Source organism: Prionailurus viverrinus, chromosome C1 (assembly GCF_022837055.1).
Source record: "Prionailurus viverrinus isolate Anna chromosome C1, UM_Priviv_1.0, whole genome shotgun sequence".
Taxonomy (NCBI): Eukaryota; Metazoa; Chordata; class Mammalia; order Carnivora; family Felidae; genus Prionailurus; species Prionailurus viverrinus.
In genome coordinates, this window is record NC_062568.1 from 4,290,799 (window position 1) to 4,316,921 (window position 26,123).

Below are 26,123 nucleotides of genomic sequence, written 5' to 3' on the forward strand. Positions count from 1 at the left end.
TAAATGTATAACCAGTGGGGCAATGTAATGACTCAAATGATTTTGGAAAATATTTTATATCTTAATGTATCTCCAAATGTTTTTACAATTATTAATGGCTTCAAGATCTATTTTGCTAATTTGCCTTTTTAAGCTAAATTTGAAATAATAGGACTGTTTCAAAGTACGTGTTGAGTGTAGTAGGTGATGGATGGCATAGAAATGTAAGAAAGTTTGTGATCAAAATCTGGGCTGTTACGGAACTTCTTTATGGAAAAACGTAAAGATATTTCTAGTCTGATATGTCTGTTTGCAGATCTGGTTTCCTCTCATTAGTTAAGTGGACACCATGTGCACATTATTAATAACATAGCAGCAGTTATCAGCTTATTTCCAGCTTGAGTTTTCTACTCTTCTGGTGCCTTGCATGCAGCCTGTGGCCATTATTAGAACTAGACAAGAACCAGGCGGATGCAGAATTCTGGGAAGGTAATTCAGTCTAGATCAGGACTCTACCGTCAGCCCGAGACTGAGACATGGTGCTTTGCACCTCCAGCCTGGAAGGAAGAAATAAGAATGAGTTGAGAAGGAGAGAATTTAAGAGTTACACTCTTGGTTTCACCTAGAGTCTTATAGGGTCATACATGCCGAGCTTATATAATTAAATTATTTTTCCACCTCCTGAGGTGTTGGCTGAGGAGCTTAAAGGGAAAAGAATGAAGTGGTGACAGTTTTCTATATGGTAAGACAGCTGTTGAACTAATTTGGCAATTTAACACTGTAATAATTCTAGTATGTAATTACTTTGAAAAATCACCAATGATTCCTAATAATTTTGAGGCTTTAAAAAAATTAAATTAGGAAAATGAGTTGCCAAATTCAAGAACATTGAATGGAAACAAGTATCATCAGCTTCTTTGTTGAGAAGGCTTTGTTTTATTTTACCCAGTGAATTTTAACCAACCATGGTATGTATTTTTGTATGCCATGTTAGAATAAGAATTTTTTTGGTCAGATTACTTTTTACTGAAGTTACATATAAATTGATTAGGAAAAAACAGTCTTCCCGCCACATTGCCCTTCCCCATTGGATTATTTTGGTATCTCTTTCCATGTGTTTGGATTATGTACTCATGTTTATTTGTTGCTTTTCTCCCCCCTCCAACGTGTGCTCTGTTACACACCCTTTATGAAAGTTACCGCACCTCTGTACCCACCAAGCACACACTGCATACACTTCCCATTTGCCCCGTCATGATCAGTGCCTGATGTTTGTATGGAGACAGAAATGCCATTTACAGTCGTGTCAGAAGGGTTCCTTTCTTAAATATTTTTGTTTTTCTTGATTTAAATAATTATTTTGTTGATGTTGTTTTCCTTTTCTGTGAACCCATTACTCCAAACTCTTTGCTAATTGTCTAAATCTTTTTCAAGCTGTCTACTTGTGTTTGTTAAATTTTCCTAAAGAAATAAAGTCTCTGGATGGCTGTTCTTTTATGCCTGTGGACTGTTTTTATTTAGCCAGGGTATTTTCTTCAGTCTTTGGTTTCTTCAGTCTTTGGTTTAGTTTTCTGTTAATAGATCCCACATTGTCTTTCCTGGATTACTATTTTGTGTGATGGAACCTCACTTCCACTTGCTTTCTAAGAAAGCGTGCATACAAGATTTTTAAAGGCCTTTTATTTATTGATTTTTCAGATCTTGAATGTCTGAAAGTATATTAACCTTGATACTTGTTTGAATGAACATAGAGTTCTGAGTTAGAAATTATTTTTCTTAAGAATTTTGAAGAATTACATTATTTTTAAGCGTTTTTTACTGGAAACATTCTGATTCCTAATCTGTTGTATATGTAACCCATTTTTCTGGAATCTTGCAGCTCTTTACCTCTGTGTCATGATACTGCCTTCCCTTTGGGTTTTCATTTCTTGTTAGGGTACCCCGCAGCCCTGGTTTCCCTTGGGACTCTCACCTTAAAACCTGGATTAGAACCAAGCAAACCGAAATGGTTGTTCACTGTATCCTTGTTTCTTTCTCTTTCTAGATCTCCTGTTGTTTTGGATGATTATCCTCTTGGAAAGTTCTGGTCTTTTCATTCTTGATTTACTTTTTTGTTCTGCTTTCTGGTAGATTTCTTCAACTTCTTCCAGCCTTTCTATTGAGTTTTTTTTGTTTGCTCTCTATTTTCAAGAGATTATTTTGTTCTCATTTCCTTTTTGTTACGGACGCCTTTCTTTTTTTGACGACATTAATGGTGAGTTTTCTTTGCACTATTCTCTTATGACGTTTTTTTGGGGAGGGAGGTTGGTTTGGTTTTGATTTTCATACCGGGAAATTTCCTCAGGCTTTGGTAATTCCTGGTTGTTTCCTCATACTCAAGTGTATGGGGACCAAAAATCCAATTTGTCAGCTCTGAGCACAGAGATGAGATTTGACTGAAACTCATTCTCTAGTGATCTGGTTGGTTTAGTCATTACAAAACCTCCTCTATCATTATTTTTAGATCTTTTTCTTTGGTAAAATTCCACAGAGAAGATTCCTTTATGCTCCTGCCTGGAGTTAAAAGCGGACCTGACCGAGGTCTGGGGGCTGAGCAGGAAAAGAGGCCACCTGTCATCTAATATGTCTTGTTGATGCTTGATCTTCCTGCCCTCCTCTTATTTTGATATGGTGCACCTATATGCAACTCCGTCCTTTGAGAATTTCTTTGTTTTATACTTTCTTAAGAATAGAGGTCTTGTGTTTTGCTGGGTCAGCAGAGGGACAGTTACCCAGCTGTACAAGTGGGGGAGGGGATCTGGGGATCTGACTGCTTTATAAGCAGCCTGTCAACCAATCCTCAGTTTTAATTCCAGAGCCATCCCAGAGGTACCTGGTACCATCAATTCCTGAACCTTTGTGAGATTTTGAGTGGCCCTCTCATTGGCAATTTATCTCAGTTTTCTGGAATTTCTCGTGCTAAAATTTCTGCTTTTCATCTTGTAAAATTGTATTGCGATAGTAATCTCTTCTTCTCATCCTTGTGGTTTTATGCCTCAGATTCTTTTTTTTTTTTTTTTAAAGTTTCTTTATTTATTTTGAGAGAGAGCAAGCAGGGTAGAGGGCAGAGAGAGAGAGAGAGAGAGAGAGAGAGAGAGAGAATCCCAAGCAGGCTCCTCACTGTCAGCACAGAGCCTGATGGGGGCATGAATTCACCAGCTGTGAGATCATGACCTGAGCTGAAATTGAGTCAGATGCTTAACTGACTGAGCCACCCAGGTGCCCCTGCCTCAGATTCTTTTAATGCCATTTTAGTGGAGCTCTAGGAGAGGACAGAAGCGAATGCATGTGTATTCAGTCTGTCTTTAGCCGGAAGTCACATACTTTTTGATGTTTATGCACATACTTGTTCAAAAGTTGGAGCTTGCTCTGTGTGACAGTAGAATGCCCTAATATTATAAGCCAGGCTCCATGCTGGACATGTGACACACACTAAATTCTGTCCTTGCGACAACAGAATGAGGTAGCATCCGTGTTTTTGGTATGAAGAAACCAAAGTGCTTTTATTTGCCTACACGCTTATTAATAGATTTTTTCCTTTCAAAAAAACTATATCATTTTAATGGCTGTAAATGGATGTACTCTAATTTAGCTCATTCCCAATTTATATTGTTCTAAATTTTTATATTGACTAGAGCTTTGTAATTTACATCATTATCTCCTTGTTAGGTTTCTGGTTATGTTCTTTTTAAATACTGATTTATTTTGAAATTGCCCCTAGAAATATATGAATTTACATTCCCACTAATAGGGTAAAATGCCAGTTGTTCAAATCCTTATTAGCTAATACTGTGTTCTGCAGTTTTTATTACTATACTGGTGTTTATTTAACCATTCCCTATTATTGGACATTTAGCTCTTTTCCAGTGTCTCATTATTAAAAACAATGCTTAGATGAATATCTTTGTACATGTCTAATGTTTTTAATTTGTATTGCCAACTCCATGCATGAAATTGCATTGACTAGGAAATAAAAACTTGGCTTAGAAAATTCCATTTGGGAATTAGCTTACTGTCATCTGCAAAACTTATCTTTTATTGTTATTGAGTGATTTTAAAATAAACATCTATGATCCCTTTTAATAGGATAGGTTACTTTCCATTTTGTGAATTTATTTTGGTAAAGTAACCATTAATTAGTAGGGATGTATATACTTGAAAGTAGACACGCAACACTACCAAGTTATACCAGGTTCTCACAATTCTGTTTTGGCTGAAGGGATCAAGATCTAGTTACTGAAAATATTCCCACTGTTAGTTAATTCTCTTTATTTGGTTCACTTTTTCCAGTAGCAAAATGGCCCCATTGCAGGATTCTAAATTGAAGTCTCCATGTGCGATAATAGTCATGTTATTTGGTTTTTCCCTTTATGAAGAAAAAACAAGTCTTTCTGAAAACCTTTTGAAATAGATTCAACATGTGTAAATAAATGGATACTTCATAGCTTTTTAAAATGTATAAACAAATTGGGGATTTGTGTTTCAAAAATCATTCCTGATCATCCTTTGATACCTTTAAATATAAATGAATTGATTTTGAATACCCTTGTTTTAAATACTGGTTTGTGTACCTTATTCCTTGGTTTGTCTACTCCATTTTAAAATGGAGATGTATTTGTTATCTGTGGGAATATTGCAAAACTTAGAAGTAAAAAAATCAAAATAACTAATAATCTAGAAAAATTAGGACTGAAACTAATACTGCTTAGCTTATTTTTCTAGTCTTATTTTTCTTTTCTTTATTTTTAAATTTTTCTTAATGTTTATTTTTGAGAGAGAGGGGGAGACACAGAATCGGAAGCAGGCTCCAGGCTCCAAGCTGTCAGCACAGAGCCTGACGTAGGGCTTGCACTCATGAACTGTGAGATCATGACCTGAGCCAAAGTTGGACACCAACTGAGTCACCCAGGCGCCCCTTGTTTTTCTTTTTAAAACACAAGAGGTTTTTGTTTCTATTTTTTGGGGGGGGGGGGACAAGTTCTTATTTTTTAAATATTTAACTGATTTTTGAAGTTTAGATGAGTCCGTATACTGTTCTTCCTTTTTCTCTTCAAAGTCCAGGTCAGTATATATTTTCTGTAAAGTCCCATAAAGTAAATATTTTAGGTTTTACTGGCCACATAAGTTTTTTGTCACATCTTCTTTTTAACAACTTACTAAAAATGTAAAAAACCATTCCTAGCTAGTGGGATGCACAAAAACAGGCTGCCAGATGGATTTGGCCCATAGGCTGCAGTTTGTCAACACCTGCCTTTTTATAATTTTAATATAATTCTGTGTTATATAAGGTAAATATATTCTATGACCTATATTATATGATATGTGGCATACATACATATATACACCAGTCAGTTCACATGACTGGTAAAGTCAGGAGATTGGTTTGCTTCAGGCTTGGCTGGATCCAGGAGCTCAAATAAAGATGACCCTGTCGGTCCCCAGCCTGTGTTACGGCTCCCTCACCCTACCTTCCCCAAGATTACTATCCAGTCATTAATGAATTTCACTTGTAAGAAAGCCCCTCATTTCCTTGGGCCTTGAACAAATCACTATTGTGGGGGTAGAGTTGTAATTTTAATGCTTTTCCAGAAGTACAGTAAAGATGTAGTAGCCTCTGTTTTGCTTCAAAATAAGCTTAGGAATTGTGTAGTTGGCTGGGTTACGCACCTTTAAGCAAGTCAGTTAATATTTTTGTGTCTGAAAAGTAAGAATAATCATAACTTTATATCTGAAAGTGCTTTTGAAAACTAAAGCCAGTCTAATATTGTGAAGACAGTATGTTCTAGGGCACCTGGGTGTGGCTTAGTCGGTTAAGCATCCCGACTTTGGCTCGGTCGTGATCTCGTGGTCTGTGAGTTCAAGCCTCCCATTGGGCTTACTGCTGTCAGCAGCAGAGCTTGCTTTGGATTTTCTGTCCCTCCCCCCCCCCCCCCCCCCCAATCTCTGTCTCTCTCAAAAATAAACATTAAAAACAAAGAGGCTTGATGGTATACTTCACTTAGAAAAAAAATGTTCTAGAACTGACAGCTGAATGGCCAAAAGAAAGTTAAGCTCTCCCCATTTCTAGGCAGAGCTTGGTTTGCCACACTACTTCAGCTTTCCTTTTTCCCCGAAAGTTTGACATTTCTAATCTTAACATGTTTTAGATTTGGGAGGGAGAATTTGTAGAGTTCTTCCAACATTTGACTTGATTTGCCTAGAAATACTGAAAAGTTATTAATTATCACTCTTTGCCAATTGTGAGGTGTTCCCCTGTTCCAGATTTTGGAGCAGAGATACATACAACCGCTAGTTTTGTCTCCCATCCTGGGTTCAGGTAATGTTACAGATAGAGACCTCTTTTCCACCAAAGCGTTACATGTAGCAGCTCCTTTACCATTGGATTGCCTTTCAGAAAACAGAACGTTTGGGGTTCTCCTAGTTTATCAGGCTAAATGGAGTCATGTCACGTAGCCTGACAGCCATTTTACTTTGCAGCGGGATTATAATACCTGTTAAAAATATCTATCTACTCTGTTGTTGTGGTTCTCCTTTGTCCTACTTTTCTGCAGTTTAGTACGTTTCTCTTAAATTTTAATACCAAGAATGGATGAAGATTGTGGCACATCCATACGAAGGGATACTTCTCCACAATAGAAAGGAATGGACTACTTATCTGTGCAGCAATGTGAATTCATCTCCAAAATACTACAGGACTCCCATTTTTATGAAATTCTAGAAGAGGCAGTAATGCCAGACAGGCACACGAGTGGTGTCCAGAGGTCCGAAATGTGGGGGAGGGAATTAGCAGCAAGGAGCATGAAGGGACTTTTTGGAGCGATGGAGACATCCTGTCTTGATTGTCGTGTTGGTTATATGGGTCGGTACGTTTGTTAAACTCCATATTGAACCCCGTAATTTAAAGTGAGTACATTTTATCATAAGAAAATGACATATGCGTGAAATTATTTAAAAGAAAGTTAAACACTGAAGTCTAAAGTAGGGTATGGGTAGTGAAAGTGTAAAAGTTTGGTCAAAAACTATACTGTCACCTCATTAGCAATATAGGAGTAACCCACAGTGTGTTTATTTGAATTTTTGGGGGGATGTCACTGAATAGGTACAAAAATGTTTGCTAATGTCCATTGCTGTATCACGGTATATGTATAAAGACATTTAGTATCATATTAAGTAATATTAGTGATAATAACAAGGGATTTTAAAGTGCTTTAGAGGTAAAAAAACACTGTGGAGTGTTCATATGCAGTGTGCACTCATTTTTTCTGTAAATTGTACATTTTTAGTCTATTCTAACTTAGTTGCACAATTCAAATAGATGAGTGGAATATTTTCTAAAACATTCTTTAAAAATAATTTCTGAGTTGTTTACAGATTAAATTAGCTGAATACATGAGGCTAGTCCCGTAATCTGTCCACGTGCCATGTTCGTCTTGCAGATGACGGGGTGTATGTCCAGGCAGAGGAAAGCTAGTATAGGGTATCAGGCATAGATTGGTGATTGCACCGAGGAACTGTGGTGATATGCTGTGTAGAAAATCAGTCTAAAAACACAATTGAAATTTAAGAAACTCTTAGGCCAGTCTTTCCCCAATTAAAGTTTCAGCTTGGTCCTTTTATGCTAGTTGGAGGAGTCTGCGTAAAATTTCCCAAAAGTTACTCTGGGGGAGACAAAAAAAAGGCGTGGAAGGTTTGGTTTAGATTTCTGAATGGTAGTAATGCCTGTCTAAACATCGATTTTTGTCTGCATAACTTCTGTTTGGTATTTAAAGATTCTTTAGTAGTGTGCTGTTTTTACTTAGCAGCTTTTATTATACGTGGTATGGGGACCATCCCAACTTAAATGAACTGAAGTTTTAAATTAAGCAGCTAGAAGCCCAAGAAGATGTCTGGATTTTTTTTTTTTTTTTTTTTTTAAAAACCACCTCTTATCCAGGCCGTTACTGGTGTCTTTATCCTAGTCGGGAGTAAGGAATTTCTGATCTTTCCACTGTGAAGCAGTGAAATGGTCCAAAACATTAGAACTTCCTGGGGGAAATAACAAGTGAGCTAGAGAGTTGTTATTACTATGTAATTAGTCTCAGATAAAGGTAAGGGCTCTGTCAGATGATGCTGTACTTCTCCTGGAAATAGGCTTTTTGACTTTGGAGATCTTTCACTGTTGGAGATCTTTGTTTAGGTCCAGCACACTGCCCAGCGTGTCATCATGGATGATAACGTTGTTGGGGGGGGGGGGGGGGGCGGGGGGAAGGGCGAACAGCACTCTGACTGCTTCACCGTTGTTTATAAAATAGTAATAAACTTTACCTTTACCTAATGCTGTACCTTTTTAGGTTCTGTTAACCCTATAAAGGGTATCAGTTAGCTTCTAGAATGACATGTGAAGTGTGCTTGATTTACTTTTGACCCCGAATTATCCAGTTATCTGTATATTGGACATCCTGATAGCCTTCAGCTCCAGTGTATATTCCTTGTTGATGGGGTGGTGTAAAGAAAAGAAAGCATTTTGTGCTCTCGTAGTCTTAATTGACGAACTTTATATAAACTAGGTGAAATGGGACAGTTTAAAGGCCATGTAATAAAGTGCTAATGAATGAGAATGAAATTTAGGCAATTTTTTCAACTTAGTAAAAACCTGAAATACGTAGTAAATGCGAAAAAGAAAATCTCTTGGCTTAGTTAGTGGAACGGTACAGCTGTGATCAGAACATTTAAGGGGATAGGATGAGAGAAGAAGTACTGTCACTCGTGGGGTGGCATAGCTTGAGTCAAGGTTGGGCTTACGTGAGAAGGTTCTATCCTGACCAGGAGTGCGGCGTGTCCCGTGTTAGCTTTGCCAGTATGAGTCAGGTAAGTAAAGGCCAACTGGGAAGGGACCCTGGTAGAGTGCTACAAAGGCCACGGAAGATGCTGCGGTCTTCTGACCTGAAGAGTTTTGCACTTTTTAATTTACGATAACTTTTAAAAACAAAAACTGATCTTGCATTTCACACGTATAGGTTTAAGAAAATCTACCAAGAAGCGCAGTGAATCCCCACCTGCTGAGCTCCCCAGTTTGAGGCGGAGCACACGCCAAAAGACCACGGGCTCCTGTGCTAGTGCCAGGTAACACATGGGGTTTTCCCGGTTTATGATCAGTTTGCCGTCTTCTGTTCCACTCTGATCAAAATCTTTCCTTTTACAAGTTTTCAAAACTTACTGAAATTTCACTTGACATTTATTTGTCCTATGTAAATGAATTCTTCCCCAGTGTTTATATGTTTTTGCTAAGCTTTATTCATGCTAGTTTAAAAAACTTTTTTTAGGGGCGCCTGGATGACTCGGTCAGTTAAGCGGCCGACTTCGGCTCAGGTCATGATCTCGCGCTCCGTGAGTTTGAGCCCTGTGTCGGGCTCTGTGCTGACAGCTCAGAGCCTGGGGCCTGTTTCAGATTCTGTGTCTCCCTCTCTCTGATCCTCCCCCCTTCATGCTCTCTCTCTGTCTCAAAAATAAATAAACGTTTAAAAAAAAAAATTTAAAAAAACACAACTTTTTTTAATGTTTATTTTTGAGAGACAGACCGCGTGTGAACGGGGGAGGGGCAGAGAGAGAGGGAGACACAGAATCTGAAGCAGGCTGCAGGCTCTGCACTGTCCGCACAGAGCCTGACGTGGGGCTCGAATCCATGAGCCCCGTGAGATCAAGACCTGAGCCAAACTCAGGCGCATAATCAACTGAGCCACCCAGGCGCCCCTCATGCTATTTTTTGACAACACTCTTAACCATCTGTCTTGTCTTCTGTTGCTACAACATTTTCACAGAGTTATTGCCAGTAGTTGGACTTGAGGCTGTTTTCAGAGTTCCAGTCGGCCAATAAATCTCTAATGAGCATCTTTATGCAGATTTGGGTTATTTTGTAAAGGTAGCTAAATTTCCCGGTAGTGTGATTAATGGATCAAAAGGGATGCCTGTTTTAATGGCTGTACCATTGCCTACTTAGTTTCTGAAAATGTGGGCACCACTGGAGTTGAATGGATCAGGGGGAGAGAGATGCTTCACTTTCACATGTAGGACGACACCTACCCCTGGAGGCCGGATGTAGGTTCTGCGTGTGTGCTTTTCAGGACTCCAGTCCCCGTTTCCCTCAGTTGCTGGATGGGATCTCATTTTCAGGAAATCCACTACCTTTGTGTGTGACACGGTGCGTTCTGTCACATGCTTTTGTTAACTGATTGAGAATCTGAAGTTAAAGTTAAAAAAAATTTCTTACAGTTGCCTCACATTTTGGGGCGTGGTCAGTTGCTCAGATGCCCTTGCAAAGCTAATTATTCACTCTTTTATATGTAGTTTGTTCTTTCTACGAAGTGTGTCACGAAACAGTGGTGGGGCAGAGGGTTTGAGTGTCCTTTTCCCCTACTCTCCCTCAGGTGAGCTAAAAGGGCTTAGCTCTTGTTTCCGCTCTAAGGTAAGAGACATTGACTGCTCTCAGTGCCGGGTCCAGTGGGGACGTAAGGAAGCAGTGAGACTTGTTATAGGTCAGAAGAAAAGGACTTGTTCCACTTTAACTGTGTTTTTCCCCTTATTTTCTGCTTCTATCTGGATTATTTAATGTACTGGTTAAAATCTGTGGAGTTAGTGTACCTGTTGGCCTTTGAGGTTTCTTGGCCATAGTTTTCCAAGAACTCTTTTGAGAAAATGTCTCAGTTCCTCAAAGGGTTTGTCTTATTTTGGGCTAGATTTTGAATCCAGTTTTTACCCAGAGTTTATCATCTGAGAGGTAAACTGAATTCGCTGTGGTTGAAAATTAATTTTAGGTTGATGTGAAGTCAGGTAATCTAAGGGTCCCATCTTTGCTGCCTTCTGTTCATGACCACTTTCTTAGAGCATGTCACGTTACTTACAGTTTACGTGCTTATGCTCTACACAAGCAAGCTAGCCACCTGCCCGGAGACCTCTTCATCTCGAATTTTTTCTGAATTAGTTGAGATGCCTCTTGAATTTAGTGCTTTCATAGCCTGCTACGGGTGTGTCTTCATCTCTGTAGACCAGTGACTCTTTGAGGGCAGCCACCCAAGTGTTCAGCATGGCGTGTGTTACGGGGTTGGTGCAAATTGAATGTTAAATAGATGGATTAATTTGAATCCCACTAAGTGGTAGCTTGGTAAATTGGGTTTGCAGTGAGCTGTTTCCGTGGAAGAGAAGATTGGCTAAGCAAATTCCCGTGTAGGGGGGATTACAGACTCTTCTAGCACTGTCTGGAGATTCAGAGCCTTCATTTCCATGTCACTTATGCCTGCTGCCTTCTTCTTGTTCTTTACTAGCCAGCATCCAATTCCACTGCAGATTGACTTTGGTCTAAAACATTTCCTTAGTGTCTTTCTTCATTTCCTAAGGTACTTTGGAGGCTACATATTTAAACAGTACCAAGTTGTAATAACCTGGGGAAATCTTTTGTTTTTACCTAATTTGCTTACTGATTTCTCTTTTAAAATAGAAAAAATTGTCATCAGTAAAATGTTACTTGCTTTATGAGAGATGATTGATTGATGTTCTGATGCATATTACACTGTTACTTAATCCGAAACCAGTGTCTTCCTCAGTGTCATCTGTATGTATTTATAAATATTATATCTTCCTTCCTTCCTTCCTTCGAACATTTATTCATTTTTGAGAGAGGCAGAGAGAGAGGGAGACACAGAATCGGAAGCAGGCTCCAGGCTCTGATCTGTCAGCACAGGGCCTGATGCGGGGCTCGAACTCGCTGACCACGAGATCATGACCTGAGCTGAAGTCGGACGCTTAACTGACTGAACCACCCAGGCGCCCCTTTAATCCTTTATTTTAAAAGATGGAACTCTTGCTCATTATTGGGATAGTTATTTTTTGTTGATGATTAAAGTTGTCTGGAACTTAGTGATGGGAATCCCTACCTTCCCCCCGCCCCCAGCCCCGACCTTTTTGTCTTCCACTTTCCTTCCCCCTCATTGTCAAGTGTAAAGTCTGTATATTGCTCCACTATTTAGCCTGGAAGTAGGGATCTATTTCAAATGGTTGAATTCTCTCAGCAGGAGTCACTTTTCCATTTGGTTGAAGTGTTTAAAAATCATTTTTGTCTGTAAAGATGACCACAGCTCATAGCGACACAAAAGCGTGTATTGTGAATGCGACGTAACTTGGAAGAATTTTAAATATACAAAGTCTTGGTTGTTACCCATAGTGATTTTCTGCAACAATTTTTATGTAAAAAGAAGAAACTGGCTTTGTGCTCCATGCATTGGAGCTTTGTGCTGTGTGGACATTGCTCCTGGTCACTGGTAGTGCCGCCTATGATGGCATCTCTCTGTTGCAGTCGGCGGGGCTCTGGCCTGGGCAAACGAGGAGCAGCTGAAGCTCGTCGACAGGAGAAAATGGCGGACCCTGAAAGCAACCAGGAGACAGTAAATTCTTCAGCTGCGCGGACAGACGAAACCCCCCAGGGAGCTGCAGGTAGATTGGCACTTCTAGCCCCGAGATGCGTTTATGTGTCTTACAGATTTATTTAGAGAGCAACTGCTTTGTAGGCGTACCAAATATAATGCAAGAGAGGGGACAGAAATATACTCGATGTTACCATCAAATAAGCTTTTGGTTCTCTTTGGCTTTACTTTATAGGTTTGGGCTTTTTTGATTAGTCGGATTCATTTGTTTTTTGGTTTGTTCGTTTGTTTTTGTTTTAATTCTTTTCCAAATCCAAGTTTGTGATGATTACATTCAAAAGGCTTTTAGGTAAGATAAGTCACTCTCTGTTTAAGATTCTTCACTGCCCATGCGGACATACAATAGTTGCCCATTATTTGTGTGAAAATTTGAGTTTATAATCAGAATGTAAGGATGTGGCTTGAATTGCTTCTTCGTATATGTGTAAATTTTGATGTAGAATATGTTGTAGCCTCTAAAAAGTAAGACGTATTCAGTTTGGAAGGAACTTGAAGAATGCTATTTATGTTTTTATGGGCTTATTTTTATTCTTCTTGATACCTCAGCACAACAAAAATTAGGCTGCCCCCCACCCCTTTCAGCTTTAAATATGTATTGATCACCAATACGAATAGGAGACTAATAATTCAAAGATTAATTGTGGATGACAGTTGTAAAATGTAGCTTGTTGTGAGCATTTTTCACTAACGGTAAGTACAGATGGAAAAATGTCACAGTCTATCATTATGAACTTGGGTATGATGAGTCCCTTATGTCCGAATGATACACATGGGCTTAGGTTTAGGTAAGGACTGACTTTAACAGAGCACTTCCACTTACTGTAACGTTAGTATATGTGCTAGTTCTCTCTCATCCCTGTGGTGGAGCCTGTGTCCTAGTTTGCCAGGAAGCTTCGAGTTTGCCCGCAGCTATTCATGGTTTGTGCTTTTTGTCTGCACTTTCTGTCCACCTTAACGTTTTTGCTACTGTCTTTCTTGCTTTTGTATGATAAACGGAACCGTGAACTTGAAGCACTTCTTCTGGTAGGAGGGGACTTTTCTCACGTGCTTTTCTTTAGACTAGTTTTTCTGAAAGTTTAAATTTGAGGGAAAGTCCAGTCCATTGTAGTACAACTCGTTGAAACTCTTCATGCCACACGGGCTGTGCTTCCCAATGTCTTAGTGTTTATTTCGCATCTGCATATGGAAGTGGGGCAGTTCCCGTGCGGACAACACAGATGGCGCTGCTGAGCGTGGTGTTAAAGTGGACTCGTTACAGGAATTACCGTAGCCAGCGTTTATAAAGTTGTAGGCTGCTGCAGACAGGGTATTGAGAGCTCCATGTATATTCTCTTTTAATATTCAAAACAGTATGCTGAGGTGTGAGTGCTGTTACCCTAATTTTGGAAACGAGGAAAAACTGAGACACATGATAGTTGAGCTTGCCTGGAGGTGTGGGGCTCCCAAATCCAGGTTTTCAAAAATAAGGGCGCATTTATAAAGGCTGTATCATTCTGCTTCCCCCGTAGTCACGAGAGTTTGTTTAATCCGTACGGATATAATTGGAGGCCAGAGTGAGGAGGTGGTGTGTAAAACTTTGATCCCTGGCATGTATACCTAAGAGGATAAAACCTTCAAGGGATTAGGTGGGTACGCCTGCCCCCCGAAGGCTTGTGTTCATTGTCGTTCTTACTTGCAATCACAGTGTGATCTAGGTGTTTTCCAAGTTTCTGTAAAAGATGCATGTGGCACGCTGACTGGTGTTTGAGCAGCACTAGTTAATTTTATTTTGGAAGCAGGATGCCTTATGGATCCTGCAGGAATACTTTCTCTGCCAGCTCACTACAGTAGTGCTGCGGAAAGAGGCAGATTCCTTATTAGCTTTAAGTCTTCAGTGCAATGTGCTTTAGTTTCTCAGTATGCAAAATTGGAATTCAAAGAAAAATAAAACCCTCTAAGTTAGCGCGGAATATAAATCCACGATGGTAACGTAGAGCATCTTTTGCGAAGCATCCGTTATCAGGAAGCTCTTAGACAGTTGGTAGAAGACGCCGTTTATTGGAAACATTTATTTTGAAATAATGTTTTTACTCATTTAAGGAGATTGGTTTAATCTCTTCAGTGTTTTTGGTGTGGTTTTTTATCCCCAGTGTTACTTATTTATAGAGATCCCATCTTTCTGATCTATTTTAATGAAATCAGTAAAATAAACTTACTTCTTTTTACATGTGTAGTGAGAAAACGTTGCTTCATCTTGGGCAAACTTGTTCATATCACCCTGACTTTGCCAGTGTCGTTGACTCTTAAGAACATTTGTTGACAACAGTGTGCCTGCTCGGTCACCTTGAAACATAATGTTCTATGGAGCACAACTTCTTGGCTCTTTGTGGAAGAGATGCCAGCTCTTGGAGTTGAAAGTTAAGTGTTCTCCATGCTTGCCCACGAGTTGGGGGGGGGCGGGTCTCGTTTTTGACTTTATCAGAACTGTGTACCTTTTCATAGTGCTGGTGAAGTCTTGCAAATACTAGAGACACCACAGTGAGAAATATTCTTCCTTACACCTGCAAAGCAATCAGATGGCAAGGAAAAATAGCCCATGTCCTGGCACCTGATTTTGCATTGAGAATCCTAATTTCACAAGAAATAAACAGGGTCATTTTGTAAAAAGAAAGCAACCCAGTTTTTTAAGTTTTTATCTTCCTAATTTTGTTTAGAATCACTAAAAGTTAGATTGCTTCCGTATCACCTGATACCAGGGCCTATAATAAGGCAGAATTACATTACTGACAGTGACTGTTTTGGTTCTCCTCAAAAGTTTTTATTACGCTTCAGAAAAACATCTTCCCGTTGCTTCTTGTACTTAGGTATCTGGTGAACCCTTGGAGGTTCCTGTCCAGTAAAATTGAACTCTGTCAGCTTTCTAATATTTTATCACTTCTTTCTGCATAAGAGGCTTTATCAGTTAAAGTGTAAAACCATGGGGCTCTGGGATAAATTTCTTGTGTTCTAATTTAAACAATATTTTTTCCATTGTTTTCGTTCAGCTGTGTATTAGAAACTGTCTTTCGAGGTGCTGTGAAGATGGGAGAGATAAGAGTAGATGGGGAGATAACTGGTGTAAACGTCAGCAAAAAAAGATGGACACCTCTTACAATCTGGCATCACATTTTCTCTGCTTGATGGTCTTGTTTTTATATTTGTATCAGGAGAGATCTTGTGCATGTTGCCCGAGGAGGTTTGACGCCTCGACTAAAGAACTTTGTCATTGACTGTTGGTTGATGACACCTCCTTGCCTGCATGACTTTACAGACCCGCTACTCACAGACTGGTTATCTAACTTTGTGATTCTCACAGGGCACTTTAGTACCCTAATGCTTGATACTTGCCTTCAGTGGGCTGGCGAAGGATCTTTTTTCCTTTGGGTTCAGTGACTGATTTCTGTTAAAACAGGCCCTCCACTTCCATGAAAAATCAGAATATCCTTGCCTCTTCTTATGGTGACCCTCTAATACAGAAACTGAAAAAACCAGCATTACCTTCCCAAGTGAATTTTTGGGTTTTTTTTTTTCCCTTAAAGGTGTGGTACCAGAATGTACATTAAAAAAAATCTACCTCATGGGGCGCCTGGGTGGCTCAGTCGGTTAAGCGTCCGACTTTGGCTCAGGTCATGATCTCGCGATCTGTGAGTTCGAGCCCTGCGTTGGGCTCTGTGCTGACCACTCGGAGCCTGAAGCCTGTTTCAGGGTCTGTGTCTCCCTCTCTCTGACCCTCCCCCGTTCATGCTCTGTCTCTCTCTGTCTCAAAAATAAACATTAAAAAAAAAATTTTTTTTAAAAAATCATTTGTCAAAGCTTTTTGTTTGCTCTCCACATACTTGGAAAAGTTTAAAAGCAAGCATAAGAGTCACTTTAACAAATGAAGTCATAATTGGGACCTTACTAGCAGTATTTGTTGGGGCGCCTGGGTGGCTCAGTCAGTTAAGCGTCCCGACTTCGGCTCAGGTCACGATCTCACAGTTCGTGAGTTCGAGCCCCACACCAGGCTCCGTATTGACAGCTCAGAGCCCGGAGCCTGCTTCAGATTCTGTGTCTCCTTCTCTCTGCTCCTCTTCTGCTTATACTCTGTCTCTGTCTGTCTGTCTGTCTGTCTCTCTCTCTCTCAAAAATAAGGAAACATTTAAAAAAATTAAAAAAATATAATAACAGTATTTGTTAACAAGATTTCTGTTGAATATGAAGAAGCAGCTGTACTGGAATAAAAAAATCAGTACTGCAGAATATATTCAGGGGGGCAATAGAATGCAGTACTTGAGAACAGCCTATGAAGAGTCAGGCCACTTGTGCTCGCATCTGTGCTCCATCGTTAGCTGTCTGACCTCGGGCAAGTGCACTCCAAGTTACAAGGCCTTAGTTTGCTCACATGTGCGAAAAAGCTCACGATACCCTCTTGTATGGTTGTGAGGAAACAGACACAGCCTGCGTATGGTGAGCATTTTATACATGCCATGTGTAGGTGGCATTAGAGAGTGTTGTTACTCTTTTTTCTTCATCCAAAGTATGCATTTTGTCAAGCTCTGATACGCTTTTATATGAGCGTTTCTGGTTCGCCTGTAACTATAAACCATGGGGTTGCTAACCTTTCTGGTGAAGGGCCAGACAGTTGATATTTTAGGCTTTATATCAGCTCTGTTGGAACTACCCAGCTCTGTGGTTGTAGACTGAAAGCAGACACAGGCAACTTGTTAAAGAATGAGTTTGGTTGTGTTTCAATAAAATTTTATTGACGGAATGATGTGCTGGATCGAATTTGGCCCGTGGGCCGCCGTTTGAGAACTCTTGTTCTTAAATCACCCATTTTTTTGATGAATTTTCTAAAAATCCCAGTGAAATCATAGAAGATACTTAATGAGGTGTGAAGAAAACTACTAAGAAAATACACAGTTGGTGGCTGGTATGTTAGCATCTTTTCAGAAAAGCTCTGTAAATTCACGTTATCTCTGCGCTTCTTTTAACAATCAGCAATATTGTTTTGGGCTGACCTGTCGTCATCTGGCAAGTGTGCAGGGTTTAGGGTATTGTGGATAATGCGGACATAACATGGGTTAATTGTGTAGAAAAACTGCTTAAAGACTCAGCGGACATGGAGAGGAGGAACAGAACAACTGCTGGTTTTACAGGACTATCTATAGTGTTTCATCAGGGCAGGTTCGTAACAGACTCCACCTCTCTGCTTAGACCGAATCATTGTTCAGGTTAGCTTTTTGGGGAGTAGAATCCTTCTAAATCTGAGCTCTTGTTTTTCTGCACTTGTTCTGACATCCTAGCTGTCCTCCCTTTTGTATTTCAGTGCTGGGCTGTTAGTTAATGTGTATCTTCAGTATTTGGTCCTGGAAATAAGCGTGTAATCTGCACATCCTTAAAACGTGTAAGGGATTGTGTCGAGGCTGCAGTCCAGAAATAAGTTAGACCGAAGAAGACACTCATCTACACGGAACATGTCCCCCAAATGTCAGTTTTGCTTTCTGTTCTGTTTGTGACTAATTGCCCAGCCATTAAATACCACAGTGGTTTTGGCAGTATGAACTTCGCGGACTTTTGGTAGGCGAGTTCAGGACAAGGCGTGAGGAATCTGTCAAAGCCGTGTATGAATGCGATGTAAAGGTTGTAGTTTTATGCTTCTTGAACACTAAGATAGTTGAGCCATCTTGTTCATAAAAGCTACAGGATGAAATCTAGAAGAACAGTTGAGTGTGCAGTGGGCAGACACATTTAATTGCCATGATTCACTATAGTCCGTAAAACTCTTTTTCTTTTTTTAAGATAAACCAGGCATAATAAGTGTGAATATTCCTCTCCTAACCCTCACCTTCTTTTTTCCCTCCCTTTGAAGCTTCTAGTTCTGTTGCAGGGGCTGTGGGCATGACCACCTCTGGGGAGAGTGAATCCGATGATTCCGAGATGGGACGATTACAAGGTAAAGACGGTTAATGAGCTTATAAGAAACAAGAAGCCATTACCAGATGCCACCTGTTACTTCTGTGCTTTGTTGAAATTAATTCAGATAAGCTCATTTAAACATAATCTAGCAATGCCTGTACTCCCCCCCCCCCCCCCCCCCCAAAAAAAAAGCTGCTTATTTAGTGATGATTTGGATTTGGAAGATGATCTGTCTCACTCTTTAGTTTTATTGTTTAAACAAAATCTTATATGTTTATTTTTTATGTTTTTAAATTGTTCTTTATTATGTTTGCTTGTGTAGCTGGTAATAAATTAAGAAAGATCTTGAAAAGGGGATAGTTGAGTATATTGCTGCATGGTGCCTGATTAACATAATACATCCAGTGGGGTGCTTTTTGTGTTTGTTCTTTTGTGTTCTTGGTCAGCATTTAAAAATGAATGCGAAGTGTATACATAAACACCAGGTATTTTAATGTGCTTTTGAAGAAGCAACCTTATATTATGTATACACTCTTTACAGGTGGATGGGTATGTATTTTTATTGTCTTCAGATAGTTGGTTTATATGCTAGATCCCCAGTGTGAGGCTTATAAGAAACATTTATAAATCACTTTCAGATCGCTTTAAGTTCCTAAAGTAACTTTTACAGCAGTCTCTTTTGACTAGAGGTCTTGTGAGCCCATTTTTTCTCTTTACAGACATTATAAAAATAATTTTTCATGTTTTTAGAGGATCTCATGACCAGTGTTTGATTGGTAGATAATATTACAGGGAAAACAACACAAGGGTACTTAACCTATAATTTTTTCAAAATAAATATGTACTCTGGGTTTTTCTTGGATCATTTGAGACAGTCCCCTCTGGCACTAATATTTAGTACCTCCATAAAACCTTAAGATGCCGTGGAGCGGCACATGGGTGTTGTAACTTATATATTAATGTTTAAGAATGATCTTGAAAGTTTAAGGTACTTTCTCTTAAAGTTAGAAATGGGAAGTAACATTGTCTAAATCAGTTATGTGAGATGAATCAGTTGCTTGAAATTTTTAGGTAAGATCAGCTGCATTCATAATTCAATTATTCCTCCCGCCTTTCTTTTTTCTTTAGCTTTGTTAGAGGCCAGGGGTCTTCCCCCTCATCTGTTTGGCCCTCTTGGTCCTCGGATGTCACAGCTTTTCCATAGAACAATTGGAAGCGGAGCTAGTAAGTGAATACTTTTGAATTTGCCCTCCCCCTCCAAAACCTTCAATAGTTGAGTGCTGTTTTTACTGTTTATGTATTGATGTAAAGAGGCTTTCATGTAAGGAGCTTTTCACGAATATTAACTTGTTTTTAAAAATAGGGTTTGTGCGCATTCTTGCCTTTAAACACATCAACTCGAAGTTCTTCTGTACTTTTATTTTTTGTCAGAGAGAGACACGCACACACAAGTGTGAGCGGGGGAGGGGCAGAGAGAGGGAGATACAGAATCAGAAGCAGGCTCCAGGCTCCGAGCTGTCAGCACAGAGCCCGACGTGGGGCTTGAACCCACAAACCGTGAGATCATGACCTGAGCTGATGTTGGACGCTTAACTGACTGAGCCATCCAGGCGCCCCTTGTACTTTTATTTTTGATTACTGAATTGGAATCATTAGAAAACCATCCAGAGTTTATGGCAAGATTGGATCTTTGTTTAACTCTAGGATAGTAAAGAATCTCAAATGATTGCATTGATTATATTATAGCATCTGATTGCATGATTTGCATACGTTTGAATCTTGAATTTTTTTGTGGCATAATAAAATTTAATCCATGAGACAGTCGTAGAGCTGAGCCTTAGAGAAAAGATTTCTCAGCAGAATTACGAGTCGCTCGACTCATTTAATCAAATTAACATATTATAATCCAGAGATCTTGTCATATATGGTAGACAAAACAGTGACTCTTGAAGTGGCAGTTTGTAACAAGAATAACTTTTGCATAATTACAAATCCAGTTAAATTCTTTTGGTATAGCATACTATCTTTAGCTTTCTTAAACAAAATTTGCATTTAAGCATTTTTTAATAACTCCATTGATAATGTTTTCCATAGAATCAGCAGGCTATTTTTAGACTTGTCTTGATTAACTTTAAAATTTCTGAAGTGTTAACTGAAACCTATTAACTCTGACCTTACTAATATGTGCTCATAGAATTTTCCATCAAGTATTCTAAGGTGTTTTTTGTTTTGTTTTTTGTTTTTTAAACCTGATGCGCTGTGCGGACATATGCTCACATGTGTGTATTTATACTTAAGTCCTTTTCAAGTTTCTGGCCTTAGCATTTGACAGGAAATTTAAGAAGCAGCTGGTATTTGGGTTTGGTGTGGTTTTGCTTTTGCTGCGCTGACACTCAGCTCTCAGATAGTGCCCTTTTGCAAAGTTCTCACGAACTTCTGAGTGAGGATTTTGATTTAGTGTCATTTATTAGGTACTGGGATTGTCCTGAATCATAAACAGGATAATATACAGAGTTTTTCCCATATGGAGCTTCCATGCTAGAGGGTGACCCTGACAATGAGGAAGACAGCTGGCCTATAGAAAAATTTCAGATAGCATCAGTGCAGTGAAGGAAAACAGAACAAAACAAGGATGTCAGTCGGCTGGTGAGAGAAACCTTCTCAGAGGCAGGGTGAGTTTGTGGATCCTTAAGTGAGGAAGCCAGCCCCACACGGGTCTGAGGGGAGATGAAGTGCGCCACCACAGGTGGGAATTAGCTTGGCATGTTGGAGACATAGCAGGAGGGGCCTGCGGAACGAGTTAAGCTGTAAAAGATGAAATCTATGAGGGGTAGATACTTGACAGGTCAGGTAGGGCTTGGCAGGCCTTGGGCCAGTGTGGGGTTTAACCCAGTACATGTACTTAGGAACCACTGAAGGCCTTAGGAAAGGGGAAGGACATATTTATTACAGAAATGATCAAATACACCCCAAAGTTGAGGGTATAGTAGTAGACTAACCTCCATGAACCATGAACCCATCAACAATTACCAGTCCACAGCAACTGTTGTTTCAGTTACATCCTCAACCTTTCTCTCAAATCCTTTTTCAGGCAGTCCTAGGCACCATTTCATTTGCATGTCATTGAATTTGTAACTATAAGGACAAAAGTTTTTAGACAGTGTTGTGGTCCTGTGAAGAGGAATCCTTACTTTTATTAAATGCCTGTTTAGAGTGCAAATGCTCTAGGCCTCTCAGAAATCCAGTTAAAATTTTTGTTTGAATCAGGACCAAAATGTGATCTGTACATTGCCATCAGTTAGTGTGTTTAAGTTCTTCTTTGTTGTCTTTTTTTTTTTTTCTCTTGAGAGAAATTTGATGCATTTATTTTGCCACTTCATTTATTTCTTAGAAAAGGCTAGGAAGAAAACATGTTGCCGGGCTGCCTGAGAGTATTAAGAGTAAAGTATCTCAAACCCATATTAAGGGTTGACCATTGCATATGAAATTAATGTGGGCCATAGATTAGAACCAGAGTAGAAAGAAGTGTTGTCCCCCCAGGCCTGTGACCCAGCTTCAGCACTGCCTACTCCACGGCCAGTCTTTGTCTTTACCCTTGCCCACATCCCTTCTCCCACATTGTTTGAAATGAATCCCAGACATTATATAATATTACCTATAAACATTTTATCATGTAGCTCAAGGTAATGCCCCTTAAAACACACATACACACCCCCAGATTATCGTTATCATACCCAAAAAATTAAACTAGTGATTCCTTTAATAATTACCGTCTGATGGGTGTCAAGTTTCCATCTGTTGAATATCATCAGTGTGTTTTTCTATAAACTGGCAGTTGGATCCAGAGGATTTTTCAGATTCAAGTTTGATTCTTTCTTTAGTCCCTTGGTGGGGAAAGACTGCTGAAGTGGTAGTGGGTTCTAATACGAGAAGGTACCTTAAAGTCTGATTGTCTCTTCTGCCATCAAAACTCAGTGTCTAGATGACAGGGAGTATAAAATGATGGTACCTCACATCTGATGACCAGACTTCATTTATTAGAAGTAAAAGAGGTGATTTTTAAGTAGAAATCTATTAAGAGTATCTCCCTTCTATTCTGCTACACAGAAGAGTAACAGGAAAAGTGGTTGTCTCGCCTTTATTTACCAGTTTGGAAAGTAGTTGGTTTTTGCTTCCTCCAAAGTGCCATTGTGGTTTTAAATATCACTGTCAAGTGCAGACATGTTTTTAGACATTTCTGTGGTTTTTACCGATTAAATTGTCATGTTGGGCAATGGCGTCTTTTTTAGGTTGGCTTCTGAATCTTTTTGATTTGATCCCAGTAGTTTTTGTTAATTTCCTTCCTCTCTGATATGTCAGGCACCACCCCCACCCCAAATATCTGAAATTAGGGATTTTTTCAGAACACCCTGGTTTCTTTTACATGAAATAGTATTTAGAGCCCATTGCCTAGAGTCTAGGTATATTCGTTTATATCTGGGTGATCTTTGTTATTGGATGCTTGTAATGAACAAACCTAGAAAATAATTGTATTTTATCTTTTAAAATAAAAATAAGGAGTTCCTACTTTTAATGCCAATTCAAATTTTAGGCTGCAAGATTTTTATTTACCTTTATCGTGTATCTCCCATGCCACAAATTCCAGTTCCCAGTGATAATATCATAGTCCTCTGTTTACTTTCTCCTACAGTACAAACTTCAGTGTAACACCAAAAGTAATATGAATGAGAATGTTTTAATTTTTGAACGGTTTTTCTTATGGTGTTTGTTGGGACTCACTTTGTGGTCCGATTTTTGGATTTCAAAGTAATTTGAAATGATTGCTTCTATATTCAGGCTGCCACATTGGTTTGGTTCATTTGCTTTGTGTTGCTTTTAACTCTTAGAGATTGCTTTTAAGTTTTAACTTCAATTTTATACTTATGGGATGTTCACATGCTTTAAAAAGTCAAATTATTAATAAATAAGGTATGTTTAGAGACGTCTTATCATCTTTTGCGATTCCCTTTGCCTTGCTTCCTCCTCCCACACAAAAAAACCTTTGTTAACTTTATGGCTTGTCCTTCTGTTATTTACTTTAGAAAACAAAAACAAATTCATATTCTCTATTCCACACACGCGCTGCCTTTTTAAGATAAGAGTAGTAAACTTTATATGCTTTATGTTGCTCTTAACAATATTTTGGGGTTCACTTTCTATAGCTGCTGCATAGTGCTCCGCCGTGGGGCTGAAGTTTATTTAGCATGTCCTCTGTTGAGCATTCAGGTCATTTCCAGTCTTCCTTGTATTGCAGTAGTAAAACACAGCTTTTGTATTTTTTCCTGCGTCATCTTTAGGATAGATTATTATAAATCAGCCTTTTTTGAAGTTGTACCTTTTTGTATTTCTTTAACAAACAACGTGGTGTCATTTTTTTTTTTTTCTTCTAACCTTTTAGGTATATATCCTTGTAGACCTCGGTTAGTGGTTACTGTAGAGATGTTAATGCGTGTCCTTGGTTTATTATAGCCAACCTTATATTAATACTTTACCACATCCCAGACAATGTAAGGAGTACAACATCTTTGCTCTTTTTACCTCCTGCCATCCTCTATGCTGTTGTTTTAATTTGTTATGCTTATACATGTGTTAGTAAACACAGTAAGACCTAATTTTTGTTGTAGATCATCCATATTCCTTTGTCCACATACATTTTCAGTGCTCTTAATTCCCTCCTACAGTTCCTGTCTTCTAATCAGAAGTTTCCCTTCAGCCTGAAGAACTTTGTTTGATGTGGTGAATGACTGCTAGTAATGATTTTTCTCTGCTTTTGAGAAATCCTTGATTTGCCTTAATTTTGAAAATATATTTTCCCCAGCTATAAAATTCTCATTTAGCACTTTGTAATGTCTTCTGGTTTCCATAGTTGCTATTTAGAAGTCTTACTGGTGCCCTTCCGAGGCAATGTCTTTTTTCTTCTGGCTTTTAAGATTTGTTTTTTTCAAATTAGTATTAATTCTTAATAGTTTGTATTCAGCCTAGTGACTTATTTTTAATTTGCATAGGTTTGACTGAGCATTTGAGTCTGTGAGTTTGATACCTTTCATCAGTTTGGAAAATTCTTGGCCATTATCTCATGAAATAACTGCTTCTCTTATGGTCTCTTCATATATTCCTCTTTCTTTCCTTCTGGGAGTATCAAGATCATACATGTTCAGACTTTGGGCTTCATCCAGCATGTTTCTCTGGCTCTATTTTACTTTATTATTTTTTTTCCCTTTTGTCCAGTTTGAAAACTTTCTATTGATCAGTTTTCAGATTTCACTAATTCTTTTTTCTGCTGAAATCTTTAATCTTTTGGTAAACCCACCAATGAGTTTTTAATTTCAGATACTTCCACTTCTGGACAGATAACTTGATTTTGTTTTGTAGATTCTGGTTTTCTATTAAATGCTTTACATTTTTATTCATGTTGTCTATCTTTGGTTATATTTGCAGTTTTGGTTATGTGTGTCATAAAATACTTTTCAAATTAGGGGCACCTGGGTGGCTCATCAGTTAAGGGTCCAACAGCAGCTCAGGTCATGATCTCACGGTTCGTGAGTTCAAGCCTCATGTCATACTCTGTGCCGACAGCTCAGAGCGTGGAGCCTGCTTCAGATTCTGTGTCTCCCTTTCTCTGTTCTCCCCCGCTCATACTCTGTCTCTCTTTCTCAGAAATTAATTTAAAACATTAAAAAAGTTAAAAAAAAAAAAAGTTTTCAAATTCTAATGATGTTGGTCTGTTTCCATTTTTTTCTCTCTTGATTATCTGTCACATTTTCCTGCCTCTTCATGTGTCTAGTAGTTATTTATGTGCTAGACATTTTGTATAGAAGAACTGGAGAGACCCCAAGTGAGGTTTTCTACTGTAAAGGTTTCCCCTTTTCTGTATTTAAATATTAAGGGTCAGATGCTAATCAGTTTGTTCCCTTCAGGGCATTAGCTTGTTTTGACTAGAATTGCAATTTTTGTATGACTCGTTACACCTCTGGCTCATCGCTGTTTGTATGTTGTGACCCTCCCACGGTGTTGATTGAGAACCTTGCAGGTCTCTGTCGACTGAGACTTCATTCATTATGCAATTTGAAAATATTGTAGATGTCTTGGGGGGTAGGGCCTACTGACTGTACATATTTGAAGCAGGCCTCCTCCCTCTGTAGGGACTTTTGTCTTCTGGAGCACCGTGAGAATGCACGAGGTTTTGTTCTGTCTTACCAAAACTTCTGATTCATCCCTAGCCCTCTTCACAGCTCTAGAACTGAGCACATGTCCGGTGGGACCAATGGAAACATTGGACCAGTTGGAAACATCAGCTTCCTGTGACTCCCAGCAGTACTATGGGTTCTCTCCATCCATATCAGCAGTTGACAAACTGCTGCCCAGTGGCCAAATTCAGCCTCCTGCTTGGTTTTATAGAGTCTGTGAACTAATAAAAATGATGTTTATATTTTTAAATGGCTGAAAAACTTTCAAAAGTAATATTTTCTGACACGTGAAAATTCAATGAACATCAGATTCTAGTGTACGTAAAGTTTTATTGGAATACAGACAGCCATGCTTATCTGTTTACGTATTGTCTCTTTTTGCCTTTGTGCTCGGGTTGAATAGTTGCAGCGGAGACCCTATGGCTTCTAAAGCCGAAAATATTAATATCTGGCTCTTTATAAAAAATGTTTGCCTACCAACCCTGATCTGTGATGGTGGTTCTTAAAAGGG

General features: G+C 39.0%; 1 protein-coding gene across 16 annotated transcripts in view; it reads left to right on the forward strand.

Moving 5' to 3' along the window:
• Positions 1-26,123, forward strand: part of TRIP12 (thyroid hormone receptor interactor 12) — a 140,878-nt gene that overhangs the window by 62,834 nt on the left and 51,921 nt on the right. For all 16 annotated transcript variants that reach the window (XM_047872857.1, XM_047872855.1, XM_047872860.1 and 13 more), the window contains 4 exons: positions 9,015-9,120; positions 12,344-12,480; positions 18,340-18,423; positions 19,515-19,610. In XM_047872857.1, coding sequence (XP_047728813.1) covers positions 9,015-9,120; positions 12,344-12,480; positions 18,340-18,423; positions 19,515-19,610 — 423 coding nt within the window. The remainder of the gene's footprint in view (positions 1-9,014; positions 9,121-12,343; positions 12,481-18,339; positions 18,424-19,514; positions 19,611-26,123) is intronic.